The sequence below is a fragment of the Sciurus carolinensis genome, chromosome 8 (genome assembly GCF_902686445.1).
Source record: "Sciurus carolinensis chromosome 8, mSciCar1.2, whole genome shotgun sequence".
Lineage (NCBI taxonomy): Eukaryota > Metazoa > Chordata > Mammalia > Rodentia > Sciuridae > Sciurus > Sciurus carolinensis.
The window spans coordinates 147,476,582-147,498,928 of NC_062220.1; the positions used below are offsets into that span (position 1 = coordinate 147,476,582).

General features: G+C 40.3%; 2 protein-coding genes across 7 annotated transcripts in view; both read left to right on the forward strand.

Moving 5' to 3' along the window:
* Denr (density regulated re-initiation and release factor) lies at positions 1–15,484 on the forward strand. Its single transcript, XM_047562802.1, has 8 exons — positions 1–148; positions 879–993; positions 7,082–7,101; positions 8,190–8,274; positions 10,229–10,312; positions 13,543–13,659; positions 14,523–14,662; positions 14,774–15,484. Exons 2-8 carry the CDS (start codon positions 888–890, stop codon positions 14,816–14,818), a joined length of 597 nt encoding a protein of 198 aa, XP_047418758.1. The 5' UTR covers positions 1–148; positions 879–887; the 3' UTR covers positions 14,819–15,484.
* Positions 15,485–18,844: 3,360 nt separating this feature from the next.
* Positions 18,845–22,347, forward strand: part of Ccdc62 (coiled-coil domain containing 62) — a 38,764-nt gene continuing 35,261 nt past the window's right edge. For all 6 annotated transcript variants that reach the window (XM_047562754.1, XM_047562755.1, XM_047562759.1 and 3 more), the window contains exons 1-2: positions 18,845–19,029; positions 22,047–22,239. In XM_047562754.1, the coding sequence (XP_047418710.1) occupies positions 18,994–19,029; positions 22,047–22,239 (229 nt within the window). In that variant the 5' untranslated portion in view covers positions 18,845–18,993. The remainder of the gene's footprint in view (positions 19,030–22,046; positions 22,240–22,347) is intronic.

Here is a 22,347-nt window from a genome sequence, read left to right on the forward strand (position 1 = left end):
TCTCGCGATAAAGGCTTATTGTCTCGCGGGAGCGCGTCTGGTAGACGGGCTCTCCGGAGGCCCTGGCTGGGAAAGAGGAGTTGCATGTGTCGCTTCAGCTGGCGGGAGCTGCGGGAGCGGCGGCGGAGAGGGCTGTACGACCTCCTGGGTAACGACCCCTCCACCTCTCCGGCTTCCCTGCGGTCGTAGTGAGCGTGGGGGAAGCTGAGGTGCTACCTGGAGGCAGGGGGCCGGGCCGAGCCGGGCGTCTCCACCCCGCCCACATGGGTTCCTCTGCTGGCCCCGAGGTTGCCGTTCGCCCGAGACCCCCTCGCCCGTGCGCCCTCAGTCCTGCATTCTGCCCCTTCCTTGTTCTGCCATTTTCCTCACCCTCCTCAGGCTCTGGCCATTCCGCCCCCTCCACTCTCCTTTCCTGACTCCTCGTTCTTCCTCCCTTGGCATTTCGCTGCTGCCACCACCTGCCTTGGATACCTGGTGACCCGCCTCTCCCTAGGCTTTTCCAGCCTCTCTCCGTTCACCTGCTTTGTAGTCTTCCTCTGACTGCAGTTTGCATCCCTCCCAGGTCCCACTCGGTCTCTATCGAGGTCATTCCCCCATCCTTTTCTCCCGCATGGCTCCTTTTTCTCTAGCGTCCCCTCTCCCCCATCTGTCAGGGTCCATTCGTTTCTTACTTCCCTATAGACATGCGGACTGTGCGTATGCGCCTGAAATTGCTTATGTTTTACGAATAATACAGCTTGTATCCCTCACTTAACAGCATTGAAACAGCTTTGGAATGAGGGGACATGTAGGAGGGGGAGGCTGGACAGCCTTCCCACGCTGCTTCTCTAGGGTCTTGGTTCAAAATAATGAAGATGTGTTATTTTTCTTGCTTACAGGTTTGTGAAATGGCTACTGAGATTTCTGAATCCAGTGGGGCTGATGGCAAAGGAGATCCAAGGAATAGTGCCAAGTTAGATGCTGATTACCCACTTCGAGTCCTTTACTGCGGAGGCAAGTATTGGAAGACAGAAAATGGGTTTTACTTGCTGTATTTTTATGCCTTAGTAGTTTCATGTTTGAACTTGTTAAGCTTTTATGTGCTGTCTTTGTCATTTGATGAATCCTTAATTGGGGAGGGGGCCTGGTGAGAAGTTAACAGGTATCTCCACCAGTGTGGTTTGTGACTTGTTACTTGTCCTGGAGAAGCTTACAGTCATTCGGAATATAGATATGCAAATAGATTATTTCAGCCTGATGTTTCAGGATAGTTGCTACTCTGGCTATTAAAAGAGACCTTTTAGAAGAAACCGAGTAGGGTAGTGAAGAATGGTAGAGGAAGTGAGCAAGGGCAAGATGAAGTGAACAGCTATGCAAGGAAAAACTGGATGCATGTGTGTGAATGGAGCAGCTTTGTATTAGTATAGTATAGGGAGGTGTCAGTTAAGGACTAGAGGAGGTTAGATGGAGTGATAGATAGTAGGACAATTAGGGAAAGTCTTCTTGGTTTGAATAATATGTATTAGACTTAAGATTTTTTTCCCCCTTTGAGTATTTTCCTCATTTTCAATACAAAAATATTCGTGAATTGTAAATGCTCTGTTTTATTAGTGTCATAGAAAATTTAAGAAAAATTTGTAGATGCAGAACATTAAAGGGGCTGAGCGCTGTGGCGCATGTCTGTAATTCCAGTGGTTTGGGAGGCTGAGGCAGGAGGATCTCAAATTCAAAGCCAGTTTCAGCAATTTAGTGAGGACCAAAGCAACTTAGCAAGACCCAGTCCCAAAATAAACCATAGCATGGGGCTGTCGTTTAGCTCAGTAGTAAAGTGCTTGCTTAGCATGTGTGAAGCACTGGATTATAAGTAAATAAATGAATAAAGCAAAGGTCCATTAACAAATTAAAATGTTTAAAAAAAAAAAAAAAAAAAGACTGGGTGTTTGGCTCAGGGTCAAGTGCCTCTGGATTCAGTTCCTGAATCCACCAGGATTAACCACCATCCCCTGCCCCCCCCCCCCCAAGAAAGAAAGAAAGAAACAGTAAAGGGATAAGTAAATATTTTTTCAGTAAATATTTTTGAGGACTCACTAGGTGCTTTGTGATATTTTAGGTGTTGGGGACTGAGTAATTAATATACCAGAAAGGTCCTTGTTCTCATGGACTTTACATTCAGTGAGTGCAGTGGAAACCTCATCCAGAATTTAAGTATGGTGGAAGAAGTGATGTCATTGAGTCATTTATTGAATGTCTTCAATAATAAGATTAGTGTATAGTTCCTCAGCAAGAGAGTTGACAGAGGAACTTTTTGTAGGTTTGATTTTGTTATGATATTTTTCTCGTAGAGTTATATTCTTTGCCTTAAAAGTCATGAGTCAGGTTTATGTTTTGGTTCTAGAACTTACCAGGTATGTGTTCCTGAGCAAGTTAATTGCATTCTGTAAGGTTTAGAGTTTTGTTTCTAAGATCTGTAGAATGAGGAGGAAGATTACATCTTAAGTCAGATGATTCATGTAAAGCACCTGCTACAACTAGTACAAGACCTTAGTTCACTAATGCTAACAATTATTAGTATTAGAAAAGTATACTTTCTAATAATGGAAAGTATGATTCTTCATCCTTATTTGTCATATGTAGTTAACTATTATAGCCGGGTGTGGTGGCACTATCTGTAATCCCAGCTCCTCGGAGTGGAGGCTGAGGTAGGAGGATCGCAAGTTTGAGACCAGCTTGGGCAATTTTGTCTCAAAATAAAAAGGGCTGGGGTTGTGGCTCAATTGTTCAATCCCCAGTGCTAAAACAGAAGAAAACAAAAAAAGAACTGTTGTTATTTGCTCCCTATTTTATCAAACCTAAAGCTCCATGTTTTATAAAATGCACTATTAGTTTAGATTTCACTAAGAAAAAAGATACCAATTAGATTGAGAAGATAATTATAAGATTAAAAATTAAAATCCATGATATATAGGATATGAAACCCATGCTGTTGAATTGCTTATGTCACTTCTAAGGTATCTTTTGAAGAACTACACTAAATACTCAGTCTGCCTCACTGATAATTTGTGTTAAGAACTCCCTAACATTTTGGACAAAGGTTTAGTCTTTTCATTTCCCTCTGTACTTTGTGTTGATATTGCAGTACAATTTAGAATGAGGAAAGGGGTTTAAGGTATGGTTGGATGTGAGAAGCCTTTAGAGACTATTAAATGCTGAATTAAATAGTAAAATAACTTGTAATTATGAATTAGAAGTTTGGGAGACGGAGGGATCTTTGTTCAGAGGCAAGTAGGGAAGTTTTTAAGGAAGTAGGGCTTGTATTAAACCTTAGGTGATAGGTAGAACTTGCATGGAAAGGTGAAGGTATTCGTAAGAACAGTATGGTGGCGGGCTAGGGTGTAGTTCAGTGGTAGAGCACTTGCTTAGCATGTACGAGCTCTGGGTTCAATCCCTAGTACTGCAAAAAAAAAAAAAGGGTAAAAAACAAATTTTTATTTTTGTAGAGACACAATACCTTTATTTATTATCTTTTTTTTTTTTAATCTGGTGCTAAGGATTGATCCAGGGACCCAGGGCTTTACACATGCTAGGCAAGTGCTCCATCACTAAGCCATACACCCCAGCCCAAATGTGGTAAAATTTAATATGGTGTATTCAGGGGAGAGGGAGGTGAAAGAACTGATTGGAGCAGAATGGTGATTTGGAGTATAGTAGGAAAACAGGTTAGGTGTGATGGGGTCATTTCTCAGGATGCTTTGTCTTTAGAGTGCAGGCTTCAGATATCGAGGTCTATCTGTTTAGTCTATTTGCAGCGTTGGATATTGAACCCAGGACTTGCATGCTAGGCAAGCACTCCACCGTGAGCTATGTCCCCAGCCCCTATCTGAGTTTAAATCCTGCTGTAGTCTTTTCTGACTTGATCTTGGCCAGTTCTCTCATCCATAAAATGGAGATAGCAGCAGAGCCACATGCAGAGAGCTGTTGAGAGGGATAAATTAAATAGTACATTGCATAACAATGCCTCTTGGTGAGTTCTCAGTAAATATTATTATTCCTCAAAGTCAAATAAGTGGAGTTACTATATAGTCTTCATCATTTATGGGGAACTGATGGTTTCTTGAGCAGGAAAAATAAATTGATGAGAAGGTTAATATGCTGCATTATTTGGAAGAGGGAGAATCCAGAGGTTGAAAGGCCAGTTTCAGAAATGTAGGTGTAAGGTAAATGAGTGCCATGATTATAGTGGAAACAGTATAAAAGGAAGTAAAGAGGGTTAATTAAAGAAAAGATGAGGACTGGGAATGTAGCATGGTAGTAGAGCTCTTGTCTGGTATGCTTGAGGTCCTGGGCTTGATCCCCAGCACTGCAAAAAAAAAGTTAGAGAACAAAAAAGAAAACATGAAGTGTTTAATAGTAAGAAGGGGAAAAGAGCTGGGCGTGATGGCTCATACCTACAATCCTAGTGACTGGGGAGGCTGAGGCAGAAGGATCACAATTTTGAGGCCAATCCTGGTAAGTTAGTGAGACTCTCAGCAACTTAGCAAGACACTAACTCAAAATAAAAAGGACTGGTGATGTGTTTCAATAACACCCCCTGGGTTTAGTCCCCAGCACCTCCTACCACCCCACCAAAAATAAAAATTAAAAAATCTAGGGCTGGGGCTGTGTCTCAGTGACAGAGTACTTGCTTAGCATGTATGAGGCACTGGGTTCGATCCTTAGCACCACACAAAAATAAACAAATAAAATAAAGGCATTCTGTCCATATAAAAATTTTTTAAAAATAAATTTAAAAAAATCTAGGACTGAGTAGGTGAGAGATTCACTGATGAATTCCCTGTTTCTAAACTGAGAGAATTGAAAAATAGAAAAACCCTAAAAGTAATGAGTTGATTAGATTTAGAGGTGGCTATTTGGTATCTTTCTAATATGAATCTCTCCAAATGGAAGAATCCAGTATATCAAAAGTGGCAGCAGAGAAAGAAAAGAAAGATCCAGGACTGTTTGCCACAGAGGTAGAAGGTGGAAAGAGTGTGAACTTTTCTAAAAAAAAAAAAAAAAAAAAAGAAGAAGAGGAGTCAGAGGATCCCTGGGGTGTGCTGGGAGTGAGGTGAGCTGGTGGATTTCACCACCTGGAGAGATTGTTCAGTTGCAGGAGGGTCAGCTGGTCAGCTCATTGGGGGTGTCAGCCTCTGGAACCCATGTTTCATTTTTCTGTAGTTACGAAGCAAAACTAAGGATGCAAGAAAAAAGGTACATTTATTTTAACAGGATGCAGAGAATTCTTACGTGATATTTACCTGTGTAACAACATTTTAAATTTGAAAGCCTCTGCGATTCAAGGATAAGGTTGTTTTGCTGTGACCTCAAGGAGTCAATAAACTAGGACTGCAAGGTGGAAGCTGTTGAAAGATGCATTTCTATCTAATGAATACTGTCCAGAAGTAGTGGAGACAAGTTTAGGCTGTACTTCTAAATTCAAGCATTATCACTTGATAAAAATGGTGGAGTTGCTAGGCACAGTGGTACACACCTGTAATCCCAGTGACTTGGGAGTCTGAGTCAGGAAAATCACAAATTCAAGACTAGTCTCATCAATTTAGTGAGACCCTGTCTCAAAGCAAAAAAATAAAATAAAGCTCAGTGGTCAAGTGCCCTCCCTGTGTTCAATCCCCAGTACCGAGAAAAAAAAAAAAAAAAAAAAAAAAAAACTGTGGGCCTGGTTAGAAACATGCCTGTATTGTTAATAGGTCCATATTATAGTGAATCAACAATTTAGAAAGACTCTAAAGATATTTAGTTCCAATTGTGTGGAATCAGAAAGACTTCTATGAAGTCTATGAAGTAACTCGTTGAATGGGAATTTGGAGGGAAGGGAGTATTCAGGCAGGCACAGAGGTCAGAAAGATAAGCCCTACCTGGCAAGGGAGCAGTGGAAGAGAGGCCATAAGAGATGGGGAGTAGTGCTTTGCAGGTGCTGTGGTTTGGTTGAAATGGGATTCATGAAGAGGAGTGGCCACATTGTGGGGGACTTTATTTGTAGATGATGGTAAGTTACTGGAAGTATTTGAGCAGAGAATTTATATAAAGATGAATTCAACATCAGGATAAAAGTTGGGGAAGGAAAACTTTTTTTATTTTTAATTTGGTGGTTCTGGGGATTGAACTCAGGGTCTCATGGCTACCACTGAACCATATCCCTGGCCCTGGGAGAGGAACACTTATTGCCAGACGTTAAGACTTTAGATAAAAATAAATTAGGACTTAATGAGTGGCAGAGCCAGGTGTGGTTGTACATACCTGTAGTCCCAGCTTCTCAAGAGGCTGAGGCAGGATGTTTGAGCTCAGGATTTTCAGACCAGTTTGGGCAACTTAGTGAGACCCTGTCTCTTTAAAAAAAAAAAAAAAAAAAGGTGTGGCATGAATTAGAGAAGGTTGAGGCGAGAGATTTTGATGGCAGTGAAACCAACAGGATAAAGCAGTTAATCGGGTTTGAGGACAAAGGAGGGGGAGAAATACACTTATTAAAACTGTACTTTCTGGCACAATTAGTGTTCATGGAGTGCTTAGAGAAGAGAAAAAATCCTTAATAGAGTTCTTGATCAGAGAGAAAAATAGAAGCAAAGGTATGTTTCTTGTCACTCCTTCCCTGCCCCCTCCTTTTCCAAAAGAAGGATGCAAATTAGACTGGCCTCAGCTTGGCTAGAGTCTGAGCAGGGATTTGGAGAGCAGCTTGGATGCATTTAGAAAACGTGCATTAAGCTTCTGCTTTGTGCCAGGCATTGTGCTCCACATGCAGAAATGGGTAAGACAAGATAATCTTCTGAAACTTGCAGCTTATCTGAAGACAAACATTCTAATACAGGAGCGTTAGTGTACTAGAGGCTCACTGTTCCATGAACTGAAGTCTTCCTTAGATCAAAAGATCAAGGTAGTGTCATCTCAAATAATGTGACTTCTACTGCAAAGATAGATAGCCTTGAAGAAACATTTGAAAATGGTACAGAAAAAATTAGAAATGAAGCATTTGTCAAATATAAAAATTATGAGTCCTGTGTGTATTCATGTTTAACATTTCAATTTTTTTTTTTCCTCTACATTTCTCCAGTCTGTTCATTACCAACAGAGGTAAGTCCTTTTAAAACTATTTTCTCTTTTTTAATTTAGGCATTTGAGTTCATTCTTGATGTTAGAACTAACACAGAGATTTCTTATGTTTTCATTTCCTATCATTTGATAGATGAGTTTCAATTTTTTCTATACGTCTTTGGTGTAGAATACTTTCATGGTTTGGTAACTTTGAGGGGGTCAGTGGGTAATTGAAGGGTTGAACCCTGGGCTTTGCACATATTAGGCAAGCACTATAGCACTAGCCCATGAACCATATCCCCAGCCCTTTTTATTTTTTGAGACAGGGTCTCACTAAGTTGCCCAGGCTGGCCTCTTCTTCCTGCCCTCAGTCTCTGAGTAGCTGGGATTACAGGGTATGCACCATCTTGCCTGTTTATAAATGATTTCCTTTAGACTTTGAGTTTTGCATGTACTTTTTTTTTTTTTTTTTTTTTTTTTGAGATGGGGTCTTACTGTGTTGTCCAGGCTGGTCTTGAACTCCTGGGCTCAAGTGATCCTCTTACCTCAGCCTCCTGAGTAGCTGGGATTCCAGGTGTGTGCCACTGTGCTCAGCTATTACATGTACTTTTTTTGCACTTAGCTATATATACATTTTGGATTTTTGCATGGAACTCATGAATAGTCAGCTGATAAATCAAGAATAATCCTAATACCAAAACTATCATGTCTGAGGAGAAGAAAGAAAAAGCAATATAAAAAAGTCTAATATACAAGACTTAGGTCAATGGAGGCATAGTCTTATAAGACTTTCTAAGACAGGCTTTATGGGTAAGTCAGAAAAATAATGAGGCCCCCATGTGCCCAAAACATGATGGGTTTTGTTTATTGACCTTTTTTCTAATGGACTTTTTGTTTGATGTAGAGGAAATAAATAGATCTTGAGGTGGTACCTAATCCTTTCTGACTGCTAGTTTCTTTTAGGGCATTTCCTGTTTGAATACAGATTTCCTGAGAATAATAAGTCTGGTGGAAGTAGTTAATCATCCTTTATTTAGCAAGTATAAGCAGTACCTTTTAATTAAAATATATAGGTTGATTGAAAACGTTTTATTTTGACTCAGTTTGTTCTTTTTTTTCCCTCCTAGTACTGTGAATATATGCCTGATGTTGCTAAATGTAGACAGTGGTTAGAGAAGAATTTTCCAAATGAGTTTGCAAAACTCACTGTAGGTACGAACATTTTTTTCTTTTCTCTAACTTATGTACCTGAAACAGATGTTTATATTGTATTTAATGTGAAAGTCTTCCTTTAGTAGGATATTACAGAATTTCATTTACTTTACATACAGAATCTCTATTTACTTTAAAACGGTTTCCATTTGGAAGCAGGTAGATCTGTAATCAACTGATAGAAAAAGTAAATGATTTGGGGCAAATGTTCACCTTCATTTGAGCATACTATATGCTGCTCACATTGTTTCAAGTTCCAAGGGTAAAGCAGTAAACAGAAGATCTAGTTTTGTGGGCTGGGGCTGTAACTCAGTGGCAGAGCACTTGCCTAGCATGTGTGAGGCACTGTGTTCGATCCTTAGCACCACATAAAAATAAACAAATAAAGTGAAGGCATTCTGTCCATCTATAACTACAAAAGAAAAAAGAAAAATTGGGTTTTGTGAGAATTCATTCTAGAAGGGGAAACAAGTAAAATAGATAATGACAATAAGCAGGAAAGAGGGAAGATAAGAATTGTTGGGAGAGAATTTGAATTTTTGTGTGTGTGTGGGTGGGGTGGGGGCAAGCCATTTAGCCAGGGATGGTTTTGCTATAATGATGGTATTTGATTAAACATCTTTGGAAATGAATTAATGAATCCTTTGGATATCTGGGAGAAAAGTATTGTGGGCAGAAGATACAACCAGCACAAAGATATAACCAGCACAAAGGCCCTGAGGCAGACTCTTACTTAGTATATTTAAGTAACAACAAGGGGATGCTGGCAGTGTAGCAACAAGGTGAGTGCCTGCCTAGCATGCAGGAGACCCTAGGTTTGCTTCCTGGCACTGAACAAAAGAAAGATAAAGCAAGGGGGTTTTTGTATCTGGAACTGATCAAAGGTAGAGAGATAAGTTGGATATGAAATTGGAGAGGTAAGGCAGTACCACATTTTATAGACCAAGTCTTGTCTTTTACTGAGTGAGAGAAGAGCTGTTGGAGGGGTTTGAGCAGGAGAGGATGTCAACAGCATCATTTTCACTGCTGTTGGGAGTAGACTCAATGGAGACATAAGCTGAAGAGAACGGAGAGCAGGTCAGAAGCTCTTGTAGTGATCTGGTTCGTGTAATCTGGGTAGAAGATGATGGTGACTTGGACCAGAATGGTAGCAGTAGATGGAGATGGTGAGAACTGATCAGATAGCAATCTATCTTGAAGGTGGTGGTGACAGAATATCCTGCTGGGTTGAATATGAGGTGTGAGCAAAGGGAACATGGTTAAAAATGAAGGCAGTGGCAGGAACAAGGGAAAGCCTGGCCTGGGAACAGGCCTACTCCAATACGTCCCACATTGCCCCACTCTGCTGTCTGTTTTTCCAATTATTTCCATAATTCCCACATATCCAAGACTTCTTTTTCTATTACCATTACTTCCTGTGTTAGATAGCTTTCCATCACTATAACAAATGCCTGAAAAAAATCAACTTGTGAAAAGAAAAGGTTTATTCAGGCTCACAGTTTTAGAGGTTCCAGTCTGTGACTGGGGGCCCTGTTGCTTTGGGCCAGTGATGAGGCTGGACATCATGGTGGAAGTGTGTGGTGTTGCAGAACTACTCACCTCGTGGCCCAGTAGTGAGGAAGGGCATGGGGTCCCACTGTCTCCTTCAAGGGCACTCCCCCAAACACCTGAGGACCTTCTATTAGGCCCCACTTTGTAAGAGTTTCTCCACCTCCCAGTAGCACCATCATGGAGGCTAAGCCTTTAACACATAGGCCTTTGGGTACACTTACCATAATGACTTCAGAATTAGACTTGCACAGAAACGAAGCCATATAATCATTTGCTTTATAAATTTCATACTCAGTTGTTGGTAAAATGCCATATTTGCATATAAAAGTTACTCAAAGGTGATTTCTTTTTTTAAACAGTATGAAATGATATTAATGCTCTTGGATTTCATTTTTATATCTAGAAAACTCGCCCAAACAAGAAGCTGGAATTAATGAAGGTCAAGGAACAGTAGGGGAAGAAGAAGAGAAGAAAAAACAGAAGAGAGGTAATACCTAAATCCATGTTTTTTTGTTTTTTTGTTTTGTGGTGCTGGGGATCGAACCCAGGGCCTTGTGCTTATAAGGCAAGCACTCTACCAACTGAGTTATCTTCGTAGCCCCTAAATCCATGTTTTGATTTGAATAAGGAATTTGGAGGTTCCCAAAGTGAGAAACATCTACCAGTTATTGTAATTTAATTCCACATATGTGTCAAATAGAGGAGCACAAAATTACATTCTCAGGGTCATGCTTGGATTCGGTGTGATTTGTGCTTTATTAGTGAATTGGATCAAAGAAAATATGCATAATTGCCATATATATGTATGTGTAGATGCAGTCATCCAGCTAAGATTCCATGTGTTCTGTTTAAGTGGACTGAAGGAATATATGTAAGATTCTATCCCCTCTTACTTCTTATAGTTAAATTGAAAATTTTGTTTTACAGCAGTTGCATGTATTAATACCTTATGCTCTGGATCCTATCCCTGCCTGTTTCTTCTTCATTAATATGTGTCCCTGTAATTAAATTAGCTTATAAGTATTTTCAGGATTTTGTATTCAAAAGAAAAAACAACTCTCCTGTAATCCCAGTGACTCAGGAGGCCGAGATAGGATTGTAAGTTCAAGGCCTGCCTCAGCAAATTAGCAAGGCCCTAAGAAACTTAGACCCTGCCTCAACATAAAAAGGGCTGGGGCTATATCCCAGTGAAGTGCCCCTGGGTTCAGTCTCCAGTGCACACCTGCTGCCCCACAGACAGAACAGAACAGAACTGAAGAAACAGCTCTGCAAGCGCCCGACTTCATAGCCATGTGTCTTTATTAAGAGTATACTCACCACCCTCCTTCCTGTTCTGTCACTCACGCTTCAGTCTGTCCTAACTTGACTTGGGCGCCACTGAAACTGTTTAATAAAAGTATCAGTTGCTTGGTATCACTAAGTAAAAAGAGCATTTGAACACTCCTCTATTTCCAAGTGTGTACTTCTGGGGTGTTGTGGAGGTTTTTAAGTCCTGGGGATGGAACCCAGGGCCTCACCTATGCTAGGCAAGTGGTTTACTACTGAGCCACACTCCAGCCTCTTCCTTGGTTTCCATGACATGCTTCCTGCTTATTTCTACTCTGGCATTCCTGCTCAGTCTTCTGTGTAGACTTCACTTCTTCCCTCTGTCCTTTAAAAGCAGATGTTGCTCAGGACTCTGTCCTGGTCCTTTTACCTTGTCATTCTACATGTTCTCCCCGGGTGGTTCTCTCCCTAGATTCTGTCACACCATATGCCCATAATTCCCAATGTGTACCTTAGGACCAGGTGGCACTTCAGATGAAGTACTTCCAGGTCAAACTGAACTAAGCCTCACATCTATTTTTTTATTTTCCCATTTTGGTAAGGACAGTGTAATTTATCTGAGCTGTAATCCTGAGAACAATTATAGCCTCTCTTTTCTCCCCTTCTTAATCAGTTATTTTTCTTTCTTTATTCTGTGCCTAGTGGCCATTATTATGGTCACATTTGCTTTATTTATTTATTTATTTTTTTAAGGAAAGTGGGTGTGGGTTTTTTTTTTTAAGTTGTTGATGGACCTTTATTTTATTTTACTTATATGTGGTGCTGAGGATGGAACCCAGTGCCTCACACATGCTAGCAGGCGTTCTACCACTGAGCCCCAGCCCCAGCCCTTGCTTTATGTTTTGATTTTTTTTTGCTCGAGATAATGCAGCAACCTTAGTATGAGCCTTACTCTTCATGGATGCATCCTCCACACAGTAGTTAGAGCAAGCTTGATAAAATATAAATCTGGTTAGGCCATTCTAGCAGTTTTTCTTTTTCTTTCTCTCTCTCTCTCTCTCTTTCTCTCTTTTTATAACAGGGATTGAATCCAGTGGTGCTTTAACCACTGAGACACATCCCCAGCCCTTTTTTCTTTTTTTTTTTTCTTTTCATTTTTTGTGACAGGGTCTCACAAGTTGTTGAGGCTGGCCTCAAACTTGTGGTCCTCCTGGCTTAGCCTCCCAAGGCATTGGGATGATAGGCATGAGCCACCACACCTTGCTTTCCAGCAGTCTTTCAGTGACTTCTCCTCTTCCACAATGTGAAGTCATATACCAGCGTTTCAAGTTCTAGTCCCTTAATGACTGGAATGTAGTCTTTTGCTCTTCACTACATTTGCTACATAAGCATCCTTTAATTAAAACCAGTGTAGTTCCCAAATATAATGCCTCTTAGCATCCCTGTACTTGTTCTCTTTCCCTGGAATGCCTTTCTTTTTTGGTACTGTGTATTGAACAAAGGGGTGCTACTAGCTATAGCCTCAGTCCTTTTTTTTTTTTTTTTTTTTTTCTTTTTTAATTGAGACAGGGTCTAAATTGCTAAGGCTAGCTTTGAACTTTTGATCCTCCTGCCTCAGCCTCCTGAGTCATTGGTTTTATGGGTGTGGCCACCATGCCCATTTTAGCATGTCTTTTTTTCTTCTCCAGCCATTTTCCCTTTACCTAAACACTTCCTTGTTCCCCAAGACCTACTTTCCATGTCATTCACTCTAAGAAACCTTTTTTGTCCTCTGGAAGCAGATTTAGTCATTCCTCTGCTAAACTATGGTAGTGCCTTATTTATGGATCCTATTATAGTGTATACCAGGTTACTGTACTTATTTCACATGGAGGGTAGGGTTTTTGTTCAGTGCTGGGCACATGGTAGGTACTTAATAAATGTTCATGGAGTGAATATATACATGATATATTTTTGCCCCTGATATTGGGAATTGAACCCAGGGGTGCTTTACCACCCGTCTCTAGCACTTTTTATTTTGAGATAGTGTCTCACTAAATTGCAGAGGCTGACCTTGAATTTGTAATACTCTTGCCTCAGCCTCCTGAGGAACTGGGATTACAGGTGTGAGCCATTGTACCTGGTGTGATTTTCTTTTAGAGAAAAGGAACTTAAACCTTTAAAAAATGAGCACATTTGCTAGGTGTGGTGTCTCACACCTATAATCCCAGAGGCTTTGAGGCTGAGGCAGGAGAATCACAAAGTTTAAAGCCAGCCTCCTCCGAAACTTAGCAAGACCCTGTCTCATAAAAAAATATGAAAAGGCTGGGGATGTGGCTTAGTGGTTAAGCACCCCTGGGTTCAATTGCTGGTACTGAAAACAAAACATAAAAATTTAAATTTAAAGACTTAGTATTCTGTAATCATGTTAAAAACAAAACAATTCATGCAAGCTCTTCTTAATAAATACAGGTGGAAGGGGTCAAATAAAACAGAAAAAGAAGACTGTACCACAAAAGGTTACTATAGCTAAAATTCCCAGAGCAAAAAAGAAATATGTGACAAGAGTGTGTGGCCTTGCAACTTTTGGTGAGTTCAGGTTTAAGTTTATTTTTTGATTGCAGTGTATGTTTAAAATGTGAACTGTATTCTCTCTTGCTGTTTCTTTGTATCTGATATCATAAACTTCATAGTTCTATATTCACTAAGAAGTTATAAAATTAGGTTTTACATTTTTAACTAGCTTCAAAATCACAATTTGGAGGAATTTAAAATGTTTTTAGAGGGCAGTAGTACAATCTTTTCCTTTCTGGAATTCCTGTTTGAATACATTTATGTAGGACGAGGGGGCTGGGTAGTGTTCCCTGTGACTTGGTGGCAGAGGGCTGCAGAATGGCCCACATCTGGGAAGGACAGTAGGGGTGAGTGAAGGTGGGTGCCTGCAAAACACCCTGCTTCAGAGCCAGCCCTTCAGTTCCCAGAGGCCTTAACTGAATAGTGGGTTTGGGATGAAAGTGTAAACCAAGGTCTCTTCAAGTAACAGCAGACATTGAGGAAGAATCACTGGGTTGCATTTTAAATATTAAGGATTGTTTCTCCACTAGAAATTTTTCTTTTGTAAGGAAGCTTAAACAAAACTTCATTCCTCCTTAGAAGCATGTATGTAATGCTTAAAGTAATGTGTTCCTGGATTCATTTTGATCTTACTGTACACGCTAGGGATAGTATCAGTAATGCTGTTTTTATGTACTAAATCTTTATTTGACTTTGAAAAAGGATGTTGAATTAAGAACCCTGCCTATTTTAATTTTAATTACCATCCTGAAAGGAATATGAAACCCATTAACACCTGTTTCATGAATTTAAAATGCATATTAAGTTTCAAAACAGAAAAATACCTTTGACTCACAATTGCAATTATAATCTTGCTCCCTCCCCTTTCAAATCGACAGAAATTGATCTTAAAGAAGCACAAAGATTTTTCGCTCAAAAATTCTCCTGTGGTGCCTCAGTAACAGGGGAAGATGAAATCATCATTCAGGGGGACTTTACAGATGACATAATTGATGTCATTCAGGAAAAATGGCCGGAGGTAAGTACATGGAACACATGTACCCATAAAAATAAGTTTTTAAAGCAAGTTGTATCCCTTTGTCCTTATTTGATTCACAGCTCATGGCATACAATTATTTGTGTTTTATAGGTGGATGATGACAGCATTGAAGACCTTGGAGAAGTTAAGAAGTGATTTTGAAAAACAGGTCTATATTTAATGATCTGGACTGAACTGATATGGCCAAAGGGAGAGAGGCCTTTTAAATATATATATATTTATCCTACAGTAAAACTGTAGACACCCTTGGCATTTTCACTGTCCCGTACAAGGCTGCTTGGTTTTTTTATTGCCAAAGTCTAATAAACAGGGGAGACTGTCATGCTTATGCATGACTCAATTTAGTCAAATAAAAAATTTTGGTCATTTGGTACTGACTTTTTCCTTTCTTTCTAACTTTTTATTTTGGAAAAACACTATAAACTTTTTTTTTTTTCTTTTTGGCGGTGCTGGGGATAAAACCCAGGGTCTTGCATGTGCTAGGCAAGTACTCTGCCACTGAGCTACACTCCCAGATCCAATGCTGTGGACTTTTTGTGGGAAGCATTTCTGTTGGTTACCTTACTGATTCAAAGTTGAGTTATTTTTAAAAGGAATTTGAATTTGGCTTCCTTACCAGTAATGTTTTCTTACTTCTTTGGTGCGATACTTATAAGTGAGATTCTAATAGATTTATGGTTGAGTTTGTTTCATTGTTACCAACAAAGTTCATTTTGTGGGCATAACAACACACTATTGTAGTAATTGTTTAAGCTGTTCTGAAGACTGTTTGGTAAAGTATATTAAAGCCTTAAAACCATGTGCACTGTTTGATCCAGTAAGCTACTTCTTTGATACTATCCTAAAGTATTAATCAGTCTTGCATAAAGTTATGGATGAGGGGGTTCCTCATAATATCATTCATAATATCAACAATTGCAGATTATATAAATGAACAATTGGGAAATGGTTAAAGAAGTGATGTACATCATGTAGTAGAATATTATGCATATCTTCAAAATTTTTATTTTCCAAGAATACTTAGCATGCTTGATAATATTATGTAGGGGCTAACCCCCAACCCATTTTAGGCATTCATTATTATCAGTGTTCTGCGTGGAAGACCATTCAAAGATGCTGGGAGTTCCTGTTCTGGCTATATCTTATGTGAGTAAAATTCTGCTGACCAATTAAAAATAGTATGTACTCATGCTCAAATATAGTCTGGGAAATGACAGTTGAAACATATCTTTCTCACAAGAGAAAACTGACAATTTTAGTGAATGTATTATATGAATTTAAACATTGTTTTAAGTCAGGTGCTGCAAACTGAAATCTGATTTGTGTTAAACATTGCTACAGACACCTTTAAGAAAGTAGGAATGGGGTGGGGGAGAGGAGAGACAGAGGAGGGAAACTTAGAACCTGTGAAATCATTGTTTATTGCCATGCAAATACAATCTTTAATGAAAGGGTGTTTTTTTAAAAAATGTTTTAGAAAAAATGTGTAATAAAGATGTACATTTAAAATGAAATTCTGCATTAACTGAATTATACTAAGTAGGATTACCTAATGAAGCAAATTGATCCATCAGGACCATTTGGCATATGTTATGTATGTATTCTGCTGGTGGTAGAAGAGTCTGTGCCTGTATCAACATGTGATTTCATGTAAAGATACTTAATGTTCACAGTTCTTGGCAAATGCACTTTCAATCCATATGTAGCCAGCAATAGATGTTACTCTAGGAAAACGCAGGATTAAACTTGGCTTCATGGATCACACATATGTGAATCTTTTTCTTTGACTTGAAATTTAAATTGCAACCTATTGTAATCTGAGTGAAATGTCCATAGTTCTAAGATTGACTTTTTTTTTTTTTGTACTGGGGATTGAACTCTGGGGCACTGGACCACTAAGCTTCATCCCCAGCCCTATTTTGTATTTTATTCAGAGACAAGGTCTCACTGAATTGCTTAGTGACTCACTGTTGCTGAGGCTGGCTTTGAACTCTTGATCCTCCCGTCTCAGCCTCCAGAGCTGCTAGGATTACGGGTGTATGCCATCATGCCCAGTCTAAGATCGACTTTTATTCATTCTCACAGACTAGTATTTTTTGGCAAAAAAGAATAAAAACTTTTAAGCAGCTTTCTCATGTTTTAAGAGATTTGCCATGGTGAAATAGGCAACTTCAAATGCAAATACATTTATATATGTATTGTATGTAAATACAAACGTATTCATTTCTAAAAAAATGTGGATGCTGGATTTTATGGATTACATGAAGGCCTCATACATGTAAATCTGTTGATTAAGATACCATCTGTAGTAGCTTCCCCACTTTAAAAGTTCATTAATTACTATTTTAAAGATAATTCTTGGTGAGCACATGTGAAGTCCTAGGTTTGATCCTAGTGCTGAAAAACAAAACTTCATTCCTACTTAAATCATTAGTAAATTCCATCTCTTGGGAAATCAGGCAAGAGACTGGAATGAGTTCATTTAGACTTTAGATCAGACTGTGTGGGTGTTAAATCAGGTGCTTCTTTTTGTATGTGTGATACTAGAGACTGAACCCAGGTGTGTTGAGCCACATCCCAGCCCTGGTAATTTTTATTTGGAGATGGTCTTACTGCATTTCCCAGGCTGACCTTGAACTTTCAATCCTCCTGCCTCAGCCTCCTGATTTATTGTGATTACAGGTGTACTTTGTAATTCTTGCAGCTTTCGCTTTTATGTCATTTTTAAAAGCACTATCTTTTTAGACTTTATTTTGGTTTGTTTTAAAGAAAACCTGAGGGGGTTAACTTAAAGCATTGAGACTTTATTTGCACTTAGTTGTCATATTCATTTTATCACTTCAGTTACTACTGATCAACCCTGATCACATGAACCCCATTTCTTACTATTCTCTGTACACATGCTTCTGCAGAATGTTAGGCATGTGGTTGTCTGGTAAACAGAGATACTTTAGGGCTTTCAAAGAATACCCAATCTTCATTTAAAATGGTGTAGTTTAAAAGCATATGAACTTCCACGCACAGTAGCACACTCTTCTAATCCCAGCGGCTAGATAGCAAATTCAAAGCCAGCCTAACTCAGTGAGACCCTCTCTCTAAATAAAATACAAAAAAGGGCTAAGGATGTGGCTCAGTGGTTGAGCACCCCTGGGTTCAATCCCTGGAACCAAAAAAAGCATGTGAACTAAAATGCTACTCAGTTAAAAAAAAAAATGGTTTGGCCCACTTGTTTTTCACCTTCACCAAGACTTATTCCACAGTCACCTACAAATAGGTTGTTTTTTGCAGTACTGGGGACTGGACCCAGAGCCTTAACCATTCCGTGCAAGTGCTCTAGCACTGAGCTACATTGCCAGCTTTTTTTTTTTTTTTTTTTTGAGATGGGTTCTTGCTAATCGCCCAAACTGGCCTCCTAACTTGAATCCTGCCTCAGCCTCCCAAGTAGCCCGGCTTACAGGCCTGCACTGCCCTCCTAACTAGATGTTAGGGCTATTTCTAACAACTGGTCAGAATGCTTTCTTGATTCCAAATTCTAAGATAACCACTTTGTTGGTTCCAAACGAAGGAGGCAGCATCATCACCCCAAATCGGGGAAGCTTCACATCAAGAAACCTTCATTCTGTTTTTCCATTTCTGGATTGTCTCTTATGACCACAGTCATGTTTTGCTAATTCACATTCAACCAAAAGATAACACTTTTGTTATTTCGTACTCTTGTCTTGCTATCTGAGCTCGACATAGGGGCCGGGGCCACCAGGGTTAGATGTGATGCGCATCTTTTCATATTCCAGTTCCTATAAACAATTTATGAAGAGTATAAGGGCGATGAAGAAGTGACTGGAACGTGTGAAAAAGATGACATTAGCCCTAGAACATGGTAGGAAGAAAAAATTCCAGTCTTGGTCCGTGTCCTCTCGGCTTACTCGGCGAGCGCGGCCAGCACCGGCGTCTGCCTCCTCTCGCTTGTCCGCTCGAGGCCCGTACACGGGAGGAAGCAAGGCTGGGCTCACGGTTCGGTGGGGACAGACGGAAATGGGAGCAATGCCCACCATCAGACCAAAGCGGGCGATGCGGCACCTCCCGCCGCGCGCCCTGAGCCGTGCGGACTGGACTTCCGGTTCTCGTGCTGCGCGCGTCGCGTCCCCTCCCTCTCGCCGTAGGCGCGCTCGAGCGGCGGGCGGTTTGGGCGGGTTCCGGGGGCCGGCGGGGCGCGGGGCCGGGCCACCCCCGCCGCTCCGGCCAGGCGCACCTATGGCGTTTCCCAGGTGACGCACCCGCACCGACTCTCTCCGCGGGCGGAAGCGACACACATGATCCCTTCGGCGACCTTCTTCGCCGGGCGCCAGGTGAGCGGCGCCGCCCGGGCCGTCTGCTGGGCGCGTCTGGGAGCGAGGAGACCGCGGGCCGCAGTCCAGGCTGCTGCTGAAGCCGGCGCCGCGTCCGTTTCCTGAGCCTGATTTGTACTCCGCCCAGACCCAGCGACGTCGCCAGCACCGGGGGCTCAAACCCAGGGCTTCGCACTTGCCAGACAACCCCTCCACCACTGAGCACCATCCCCAGCTCTTTTCATTTCCTTTCGAAACACGGCCTTGCTAAATTGCCGAGGCTGGCCTCGAACTTACGAGCCTCCTGCCTCAGCCTTCGGAGTAGCCGGGATTACAGGCATGCGCCTCTGCGCCAGGTGGAGGGATTTATTTTTTAACCATGACAATTGGCATTTGTAGACCTGTGTTTCTGAGTTACCTCGCTTGATATCCCAAATTAACTGTATCCTGGCTCCGTTTTAACCAAGAATCTTGAAAATGAACTCGGCCAAGGATTTGCATGTATCAGTATACAAAGCGAACGCTTTTTGTAAACTTAGCTAATTATTGGCGATTTTCCTGCGCTGGAATATACGCCCCTTTCCTACAGTTGTAACCCCGTACCTGGCATACAGTAAATTCTTGAATGAATAAGTGGCAAACCAAGGGCGAATTTAAGCCTTGTGACTTGGAATCCCTTGATACCAAGTTCCATTTTCCGTGTTTAGTTACTAGCAAGTAACTAATTCATTCACCATTATTACTTGTTTGTATATCTTATTTTTCAAAAACCAATGATGTGGGGCTGGGGAGATAGCTCAGCTGATAGAGTGCTTGCCTTGCAAGCACAAGGCCCTGAGTTCGATCCCCAGTACCGCCCCCCCCAAAAAAAAAAAAAAAAAACCCAATGATGTACATGAGTCTCTGGTGAACTTTTTTTTTTTTTTTTTTTTTTTTTTGCTGCTGGGGATTGAATCCAGGAATGCTTTACCATTGAGCTGTATCCCCAGCCCTTTTTTATTGTCGCTGGCGGTAAATTTGAGATCTTTCTTAGTGCCCCATATCTGTCTCCCAAATCACAGATTACTGAGATTACAGCAGGCACTTAACTACCACATCCAGCTCTCTAGTGAATGTTTAAACTACTCTTTAAACTAGAACTCTAGTGTGTGTTGGGGGTGCTCTTATTGGAAACTGAACTAGGGGTGCTTTACCACTAAATTACACCCCCAGCCCTTTTATTTTTATATTTTGAGACAGGATCTCAAAATTGCCCTTGCAGGCCTCTAACTTGCTAGCCTCCTGCCTCAGCCTTCTGAGTTGCTGGGAGTATAGGCATGTGCTATAGATGGGAACAGTACCATAATTTGAAATGTGATTACATTTGTAATGATAGCTAATGTTCATTCACGGGTTACTATTTGCCAGGCACTGTGCCAAGTGCTTTACAAAGCTAATGTTGCTTAATCCACACAATTTTAACATGTTTAAAGTACTATAATTATCATTTTGCAGATGAGGAAACCAAGACTAAAAGAAGTTAAGTAATTTGCCCAAGGTCATATAACCACTCAGTGGCTAAGTCTGGATTCACTGCACTGGACTTTAACATGGTGTAGCTTAAAAGGAATTATTGTACGTAATATTTATTGTGAGGTATGAAAATGGCATCATGGTTATATAAGAAATGTTCATTGTAGCAGGGCGCAGTGGTGCACATCTGTAATCCCAGCTACTCAGGAGGATGAGGCAGGAGGATCACAGGGTGGAGGCCAGCCTGGGTAACTCAGTGAGACCCTGGCTCAAAATAAAAAAATAGAAAGGACTGGGGATATGACTCCCCAGTATCCCCCCACACACAATTTCAGTTTCAGAGATACATAGAGAAGTATGTAAGGGGAAATTATCATTATTATTATTTTTAATAACAAAAAAAAATTGAAACAAAAAATTGTAACCAAAGTCTTGATAAAAATGGAACCTAGGCACTGGGTCTATGGGAGTTTATTGCATATTGTCTTTTGTGTATATGTGACATTTTTCTTTACAAAATTTGTTTTTAATGGAGTATGTTGAGTTTTTACCAATAGCAATATTGAATTATCTTTGGCAAATTGAGTGTGTATGAAAATGAAATGTAGTTATAATAAATATTTAGGATTTAATTGTTTTTATAGATGAAAATTCCCATTCCTTAAGAAGAATTATTTATATTTAAATAGTAATTTTTTCATGTTTACTTGGTTATTCCAAAATTGATGGGGCAGGTGTGGCGTTATAACTCAGTGGTAGAACATGTGCTTAGTGTGCACCAGGCCCTGGGTTTGATCCTCAGTACCTCCCAAAAAATAAAATGCTAGGACAAGGTGGGGGATAACATTGTTGATTGGAATAAGGAGAAGATTGACAGAAAAGGATGGGGGAAAAAAAAACCCAGAAATGGGTTTATTTATGGTGCCAGTGGAGATTTTAGAAATAGACTCATATTTTCAGAATTGTGTGTGGTATGACAGAAAATAATAGAGGCACAGAGTGCTTTGTGGATTTGAGCTTGTTTTAAACATATGTAATTTGGAACTGGGCGCACTGGTGCACATGTGTAATACCAGCATCTCGGGAGGCTGAGGCAGGATTGCAAATTCAAAGCCAGTCTCAGCAACTAGGGCCCTAAGCAACTTAGTGAGACCCTGTCTCTAAATGAAATGAAAAAGGGCTGGAGATATGTGTCTCAGTGGTTAAGTGCCCTTGAGTTGGTACCAGTGCCCTGGTACCAAAATAATAATAATAATAATAAATAATAATTTGATATATTGTTATTAAAAATGAATAAAATAATTTTGTTTAGAATTGGCAGCAAAATAATGTAATTATTTTGGCAATACACTTTGGCTGATGTAATTGAGGTTTTTTAAAAATTATTTTTTGGTATTTTTTTTAGTTGTTGATGAACCTTTATTTTCATTGATTTATTTATATATGGTTCTGAGAATCAAACCCAGTGCCTCACACACGCTACGTGAGCAGTTTTATTGTGATGTTAAACTACTTTCTATGTTTAGAACATCGGGTCAGAAGTTGAGAATTCCACTATTGAGAAACAACGGAAGGAGCTACAGGTGCTCATTGGAGAATTAAAAGATCGAGATAAAGAGCTCAATGATATGGTCGCTGTGCATCAAAGACAGCTTCTTTCATGGGAAGAGGATCGGCAGAAAGTGTTGACTTTGGAGGAACGTTGCAGCAAATTAGAAGGTCAGAAATGCATTCAGCAGCCTCTGAACACACAGTTCTGTGTGCCACACAATGAAAGGACTTGTGGGGAAGATAGAAATAACACAGTCCCTGCTGTCCTGAAGTTTA